Source organism: Alnus glutinosa, chromosome 3 (assembly GCF_958979055.1).
Source record: "Alnus glutinosa chromosome 3, dhAlnGlut1.1, whole genome shotgun sequence".
In the NCBI taxonomy this organism is placed as follows: Eukaryota; Viridiplantae; Streptophyta; class Magnoliopsida; order Fagales; family Betulaceae; genus Alnus; species Alnus glutinosa.
In genome coordinates this window covers 2149280-2158417 of record NC_084888.1, presented here as the reverse complement: position 1 = coordinate 2158417, position 9138 = coordinate 2149280, and the positions used below count along the sequence as shown (strand labels likewise).

The 9138-nt window shown below is 33.8% G+C and overlaps 1 protein-coding gene across 1 annotated transcript; it reads left to right on the top strand.

Moving 5' to 3' along the window:
- The first annotated feature begins 3634 nt into the window (after positions 1-3634).
- Positions 3635-6828, top strand: LOC133863467 (cytochrome P450 CYP82D47-like). The gene is made up of 2 exons (XM_062299402.1): positions 3635-4653; positions 6095-6828. The coding sequence occupies exons 1-2, from the start codon at positions 3712-3714 to the stop codon at positions 6713-6715; spliced, it is 1563 nt and encodes a 520-aa protein (XP_062155386.1). The 5' UTR covers positions 3635-3711; the 3' UTR covers positions 6716-6828.
- The last annotated feature ends 2310 nt before the right edge of the window (positions 6829-9138 follow it).

The following is a 9138-nucleotide window of genomic DNA, read 5'->3' as shown; positions in this document are numbered from 1 at the left end:
TAGCTAGCCCATTAATGTCCTTATTATACAATAAAAATAAAAATTAATGAATTGGTATGAACTGTCATGTTGAAATAGAAATTTAATATATAGCATATTATATATAAAGAAATGTTAAAAATAATATTTTTATTCCTCAACTATCCCACAATGTTAACGTGACAGTGTCAACTAACAGCTAAAATTTATTTTTTTTTTAAACAAAACAAAGAATAATCAAATGATTGGTTGGAATTGTCACATCAGCATTGTGAATAATTGTAAAATAAAAATAAAATTTCTAGCATTACTCAATATTATAGGTTATATATTCAATGTTTTTTAATAAGTCAATGATACCCACAATTATTGGCCAGGTCTAATTAGGAAAAATGTCTTTAAGTGTTTAGTATATAGCACTGTATATAGAGAAATGTTAGAAATAATATTTTTATCGCACAACTATCACACAATGTTAACGTGACAATCCCAACTTATAACCATTTTAATTGTTTTTAAACAAAACAAAAAAGAGTAATGTTTCTTGCACAACTTTTGCACAATTCGAACAACTTTTTTTTAAGATCAACCATTGAATATTTATGGTTCACATATAGAAAAACAAAATCCAATGGTTGATAATAAAAAATAAAAAAAAAATAAAAAAATAGTAATAGTTGTGTAAAAATTGTGTAAGAGTTGTGCAATAAACATTACTCAATTAATTATTATATGCTATATATTCAATATTTTTTAATAAGTCAATAATACCCACAATTATTAGAAATCCAATTAGGAAAAATGTCTAACAGCTGCTACCACCTCCAAACTATCCAAATTACATACGGTTTATTTTCTTTTCAAATAATAATACTTGAACACAATCTCTTAAATTTGGAATTAAAACGAATAAGGATGATCTATACTAAAAAAAAAAAGAATGCTAGAGTAGGCAACGACTTTTGTTTTCAGGCTTCGTTTTCATAAATAAAAATAAATAAAAAATAAAACACTCATAAAATGTTAAAGTATATAATAAAGATAAAAATCCTTATCATAAATAAAAATTAAATTATCATAAGTAAATGGATTTGATTAAAATTAAATTACATTTTAATACTTTCAAGTCATTTGCAAACTTTATAAATAAAACATTGTGACAATCGTATGACGAAAATAAGAGCACAAAACAAACAGGGTAGTAGGTTGTTAATTTTGGTAAAATTAAGATTTTTTTTTTAAAAAAAAAAAAAATTAGTAAACGGTGATGATGTGATATGAAATAAAAAAAATTTGTATAAAATAGTGAAATAGTTTTATATTGCAATAAATTTATTTGTTTGAATAGTAATAAAAAAATTATTGATTTATATTAAAAAAAAAAAAAAAAAAAAAAAAAAAAAAAAGAGGTACATGAACAATAAAAGACATTATTATGTTCCGTTCGGAGAAGGTATTCGGATTTATTAGTCTGTGTCAGTTACCGTTGACAATGCGCACTTGAGATTCGTATTGCCCAAGTATGAGGTTCCTCTCAATTAATTCCGTTGAACAAAGAGGCATACCGTGGAAAAAATAATAATTAGTCAAGAGCGTTTTCAGACTTAAACATGATTTACATGAAACAATACCATTTCTTTGACCAATTGGGGATACATTCAATAATTCCTCATGCCTTTTGAAATTACTCCGTTTACAAAATTAATAAATAATTTCTGCCTAGTGCCTACTGAAAACTGAAGCGGCCGGTGGGCCACTGAAACACAACACACCTACCGGCGTCCGGCCTCAGAGTCAAAGTCGACGTCTTTGCTAAAGCGACACACACCAACCAACCGACGACAGTCCAAGTTGAACGCTTCCAAGTGCAAAATGACAAATCACCCTTTGGCAGGGCCGGACCCACACCTAAATTTTTTTAAAAACTCCTTAAAATATGTATTTTTAGGAATAAACCCCTAGAATGTTAATTTTTAGTCCCCTTAAAAGTTTTATTTTGTTTTGTTTTTCTCCCAACGGAAAAGTAGTTTTCTTTTTAATTTGCCCCTTAACGTGTTTTGGATGCACATTGGTTTTCCCTCATCGAACAAATCCCGATTTCCCCCCCTGCCCTTGGTCCAGAGCACACTAGGAGGGTTGAACTTCTTGAGCAAACGGTCATTTCACGTGCCGTTGAAATTTTTTCTAAACAACAAATAGAAATTGAGTAACGTTATAAGTTATCTTTTTTATTCCCAATCCATGTGGTGTACGTGGTCTCTACAATAAAATAAAAACACCCCTCGTCAACCTCCCAACCCCAATCCCATACTTTTATTAAGGATCACAGAACATGGGATCGGGTGATGGGGTGACAAATAAAATTAATTATAGAAATTATCTATAAATTGGATTGCAAAAGTTTTTACAACTCAGCTTTTAAACAGTAATATGTATTTTTTAAGGATACGAGAAGCACAAGTTTTTTTTTTTTTTTTTTTTTTTTTTTTTTTTTCTTATAATGAAGGAAAAAATACAAAATTAGTCCCTATAATTTACTTGATTTGCAATTAGCTCCATAGTTAGATTCTTGTGGTATCAAAAAGAACTCAGATATTCTTAAGGTATGCCACAAAAATAATTTACTTCTTACAATCAAATTTCATCTATTGAATTAATAAGTTTTGATAGTGTGACACATTAGAGCTAATAAAATTATGACACGTGTCATATTTAAGTCAGTGTCACACTAACAAAATCCGTTAAGTTATTGGACGAAATTTAACTGTAGAGGGTATTTTTTTTATTTTTTATTTTTTAACATACCTCATAGACTTATAAATTCATTTTAATACCAAATGAAGCTAATTGCAATTTCAGTAAATCACTTGGTCTAATTTTTTATTTTTTCATATAATTAATACTATTAAAAAAAAAAAAGGAGAAGAACGGGCTATAAAAATAAATGGATAATTGCACCGTTGGTTCCTGTGGTATGCCATAATTATTTTTCACTTCCTATGGTTTAAAAAGTGCATGGGAGATCCTTGTGGTATGCAATAATTACAAATCGATCCCTGACGTCAAATTTTGTTAAAATTTTTAACAGATTCCGTCAAATACCACGTCAGCGCCACGTGTCGCCATCTTATTGGCGACACGTAAGATGGCAACACGTGGCGCTGACATGCACATCTTAATAAAATAATATAAATTTATTAAAAAAATAAAAATAAACTTATTTTTTTAAAAAAAAAAAAAGAAAAAATGGGGCAAGGGGGTGGCCATCGGACCACCCCTAGTAGATTATTAAGATGTGCATGTCAGCGCCACGTGTCGCCAATAAGATGGCGACACGTGGCACTGACGTGGTATTTGACAGAATCTATTAAAAAATTTAACAAAATTTGACGTCAAGGATCGATTTGTAATTATTGCATACCACAAGGACCTCTCATACACTTTTTAAACCATAGGGAGTAAAAAATAATTATGGTATATCACAGGGACCAACGGTGCAATTATCCCTAAAATAAATTATGGATTCCTCGTATGATTAAAAAAAAAAACAATAATAATACATGTCAGGCTGAATTACAAGAATTCTCGGTGTGAAAGAAATTTCTGTCACTTTTGGGTTGGTCTGAAAAGGCAGGCTAGTCTTTAAACCTATATATGAAGGTGTAAGAGGAACTCTACTCCACACCAAATCACTCAAATCCCATCCTGCTAGTACTACCTCTGTCAGCTCCAATGGAGCCTCTCATCCAATTCTTTTTGACCCTCTTTGCACTGCTTGTCTGTGCCTTGATTTTCAAGAGCCGAACTACTCCAAAGAAAAAGCCCTGCACTGCGCCTCAAGCTGGAGGCACTTTGCCTATTATCGGCCATCTTCACCTCCTAGGTGGCCGGACGCTTGCCCACAAAGTGCTTAGCTCCATGGCCGACAAGTATGGACCAGTTTACACAATAAAGCTGGGTTCCTATCGATATTTGATTATCAACAGCTGGGAAGTTGCCAAAGAATGCTTCACTGTCCACGACAAGGCGTTCTCCACCAGACCAAGCGTGGCTGCAGCAAGGCTGTTGGGCTATAACTGTGCTATGTTTGGCTTGACTGGGTACGGGGAGTACTGGCGTAAAATGCGCAAGATAGCTACAATTGAGCTTTTGTCGAATCATCGACTCGACCTGCTCAAGCACAAACCAGCTTCAGAGGTGGAAAGCATGATGAAAGAACTTTACAAATTGTGTGCTACCAAAGGCAGTGCAAAACGTGGGGCTGTTGTGGATATGAAGCAATGGTATGGGAACTTGACGCTTAATATTGCCATAAGAATGGTGGGAGGGAAGCGATACTTCGGAACTAATGCCGATGTCGATGAAGAATCGGCGCTTCGCGTTCAAAAAGTGATGAGGGAGGTAATTTATCTGTTTGGGGTGTTTGTGTTGTCTGATGCACTTCCTTTGTTCGGGTGGTTAGATACGAATGGGTATGAGAAAAGGATGAAGCGAGCTGCCAAAGAATTGGACGGTCTGATTGGAGGGTGGCTGGAGGAGCATAAACAGAAGAGGTTGACGGAGGGGAAGACACAAGAAGAAGAGCAAGATTTTATGGATGTCATGCTCAACACCGTCGAAGATGCCAAGATTTCAAGCTACGATGCGGACACCATAACCAAGGCCACTTGTTTGGTAAGTCGATCGTTAGTTACTTTGCCTGTTAATTTCCAGTAAATTTTCAGCCATATCTTTCACGGAAACACGCCAAAATCAGAGAAATTAATTCTATGTACCATATTTTTAATTAATATTTAAATAATTAACTCTCCGTAAAATCCAACTTTAAAATATTTAATTTAAATATTAGACAAACAATAGAATCAAAGATTCATATTCAAGTTTTTATTCTCATATCTATCTTTTTAAAATTATACTCAACCTATAATATACTATAATATTGTCCATAGAATTTAGTACGAGTCGTAGATAGGATAAGAACATGCTGCTTGATACATTACCTGCTTCGCGGTCTATTTATGTATCATTGAAAATATCTATTTAAGCCATATAAAAGGAAACGTATAGGGCCCGGCCACGACAAATTGCTTTCTTATTGAATTTCCACCACTTGTGGACTAGAATTTTCTTCGGCTGCTCAATTATATATCAACTGTTTTTAACGTTGTTAGTTGACAAACTATACGTCACTCTCTTTTAACTTTTTTTTTTTTTTTTTTTTTTTAATGCCCCCGGCAATTTATTATTAAGATTGCAATATTATTTCTCTTTCGTGATCCAAATGACAAAAATACCAACGAATTATTATTTTCTGAATTTTTGGCTTCTTTTTTTTTAAAAAAAAAAAATTATTGTCTTTTTTTTCTAATTTTTTTTGTTTATTTCCTTTGAATTTTTTTTCTTTTTGAATATTTTTGTCATTTTAAGTACGGAAAAAGACATTGTGACCATAATAATAGATTGGAAGAATATTGCAAAAATTAAAACATTGAAAAAGACATTGTGAATAAGGCCAATCAAGTTTGTTTGAATTTACAAAAATTCGAGTAGGCAATTGTGAAATATCACTTATGAAATTTTCTAGCCATTTACAAGTGATATTTTACAATTATCTATCTTAATTCTCTCAAATTCAAATAAATAATTTAAGAGGATCCGCATCGGTAAACAAGTTGTGACATTGGTTATGGCATCATAGCGGTGGACAAAATAATGGATGGATTAATGGATTAGTAGTTGTTGAGGTCATGATGGATGGATTGATGGTGACAAGACAATGGTTGCGTATTTAAAGAACACAAGGCTAAAGAGGGATGTATTTATTGCACAATCTAAATGCATTACTCTTACACAACTCAAGATACGTTGGTGAGACCCATGGATATAGGTCTTACCAATGTGTTTTAGGTTGTATAAGAGTTGTGCAAAAATCATTTTCCAGCTAAAGAACAAGCTAGGCTTATGAATTTCAAATGCAAGTGAACATTATATATATTAAAAATATATGTTAATTGTTTTTTTTAAAATATATATATATATAATTAAACAAAAACAAAAAGAAAAACTTTATTGGGGGTTATTTTGTGTATTAACGAGCTATATTTTGTTTTGGCAGAATCTAATTTTAGCAGGAAGCGACACCACCATGGTAACTCTAGTGTGGGCTCTGTCTTTACTACTCAATAATAACCACGCGCTGAAAAAGGCGTATGAGGAGCTGGAGGAAGTCGTTGGAAAGGATAGGCACGTTGAGGATTCTGACATAAAAAATTTAGTGTATCTCCAAGCCATCGTCAAGGAAACACTGCGCCTATACCCAGCTAGTCCACTCGTACATCGTGCTCTACTGGAAGACTGCACCCTCTCCGGCGGCTATTTCATTCCGGCCCATACAAGGGTGATGATAAACGTCTGGAAAATTCAACGAGACGAGACTAAATGGGCCAACCCTGACGAGTTCCAGCCTGAGAGATATTTTACTACCCATAAGGACATGGACGTGAGGGGTCAGAGTTATGAGTACCTTGCTTTCGGCACAGGAAGGCGATCTTGCGCTGGGGTCTCCATGGCTCTCCAAATGGTTCATTTGGCACTCGCTAGCTTCTTGCAGGCTTTCAACGTTTCTAAGCCATCAAAGGAAGATGTGGATATGACTGAAAGCGTTGGTTTGACAAACTTGAAGGAGTCCGCACTTGAAGTTCTCATTACTCCACGTCTCGATGCTGCACTCTACTAATGATCATTTTTAATTTCAAGCTTTCTTTGCTTCAATTAGGTCTTTCTACGCTTTTAATTTTTGCATGTTGTTCTCTAAAATAAGAGTAATACTACTACTCTTTTTTCATTTTATACCGGCAAATATATATATAAAAAAAAAAAAAAAAATTAAAATACTTGTGTTAGCCGATATAAAATAAACGTATAAAGTAGTATTAGTCGGCCTATAATACTTGTTCATGGTATACATTGGTGCATATTTGGCATAAGATCAGCTTCATCCTCTGAAGGATAATGACCAGCCATCGATCCTGGCCTACTAATCTCTTTCCTTTCCTTTCTCCTCCTCTTCTTTTTTTTTTTTTTTTTTTTAACAAAAGATTTGAGTATTTCATTAATTAAATTAAAAATTATGAACATAAAGCTCTTACCACACAAAGCATAAAGCTCTGCAAAATCATAGCTATATGCTATGAGTTTACAAATTAAGTCATAGATACAAATAAAATTCTTACAATAAAGTATTATTTATGATTTTCATATTCTGTTAACCCATGTTCAAACATAGTTAAAAAACAGATCTGCTCCGAGAGCTATGAAATAAACATTTAAAAAATATACAACTGTATACCCAAGAAAAATCGTAGCCTCCAATTAACAATCCTAAACTTTGAATGTGCATGATGATCTCGTTTCAATTCCATATTCATTTTTCCAAAAAATTTGGTGGCGCGATATACTTGAGAGCTAGAGTTCACGCGAGTACCTCTCTGACCGTACGTGCTTATATAATTATCGAGGTTTCATCTGACCTGGTCAACAAGATTATGTTCTCTCTCTTGTTTAGTGAGAGAATGTTCAAGACAATTGCCAATTAATCAAAGAAGAATTCGACTCAAGCTAAACTACTTAAGGCTAACAATCTTTAAACCATGGTGATGTGGTTTGGGAAAGTTAAGGTAGATCAAAACGGAAACTAATTTTATTTTCTTATATTAATTTAATCTTTAATTATAATATATTTATCATATATTCATTCTTTGACCCCTGGATAAAAGAATGTTTGGTTTGGCCGGCCCCCTCAATAAAAATTCATGTTCCGTCCCTGTTTGCAAAACCATGTTTTTTCTGTTTTGCTCATTCAATTTGCTATGTTTTGATCTACCTTAGCTTTCTCTCTCTTCTAGAATTTCTTGTTTGTACCCAACAGTGTAATGATTTTCACATATGAAAGCTAATGTAGCAAATTGGTTGGAAAGTAGTTATTTTAAAAGCTCTATTGGGGGAATAAATTACATAATAATAATAGTTAAATACAGTTATTATAACCAATTTTAGGAGAAAAACCCTTGTTAAAAAATAAGTCATATTCAATTGTGATTTGCCGACGCTTGCAATTGAGCCACCCCTCTATTGCAATTTTGCCGAAAACATCAAGAATTAAATTTTCTGACGCTAGATTTCGGACGATTTCAAACCGTTCAAAATAAACCGTAAGGAATTGATTCTTGATAGTTTTCACCTAGTTATGGGCGGTTCAAAACCGTCCAAAAATATGTGAATTTTTGTAGTGTGGGTGGCTTGGGTGTAAGTAAATTGGTTGAACGGAAAGAGCTTTTGGCAAGTGTCTATCCCTCAATCTTTCTCTTGGACTTGGAAGAAAATTCTAAAGCTTCGTGATGTGGCGAAGGGTTTTATCGGATTGAAAGTTGGAGATGGAAGTCAGATTTTCATGTGGTATGATAATTATTGGCATCCTGCTGGTTGTCTCCTTGATATGTATGGATTTAGAGCTATCTATGCTGCAGGTAGCTATATAGGAGCAAAACTTTCATCTATCATCTGTGATAGGGATTGCTTCTGGCCTTGTGTTAGATCTGACAATTTAGTTGAGATTTAAAGTATACTCCCAGAAGTTGTTATTGGAATTGAAGATTTGTCAATGTGGAATTCCAGAAATGGGGTTTACTCTTGTTTTGAAACTTCAGAGCTTTTAAGAGAGAAGCAACCTGTTGTGGACTGGTGGAAAGTGGTATTTTTTCATTGGCTATTTCACGCCTTCTCTGGTTAGTCTTTAAAGATGCTCTTGTTACTAAAGAAAAGATGTGTAAATGGGGATATGCAGGAGATAGCTTATGTCTATTTTGTAGAGGCAGGAAGGAAAGCAGAGAACATATATTTTTTTTCCAGTGCAGTTTCAGCAGCCGAGTGTGGAGGGAGTCAATGACTTCTTGTTTGGTCTTTACTCCGTGTGTGGTTCGGGAAGAAGTGGTTAAGTGGAGTGTTGAAGATTTACATGGCAGAAGTCTAAAAACCAACTTGTGCAAGCTGAGTCTTGGAGCTACTGTATATCATATCTAGAAACAGAGAAATGACCTGCTTCATGAAAACATTCCTAGAACAGAGGAAGATATAGTTGCAAAGGTTAAATGGGGGATTCGG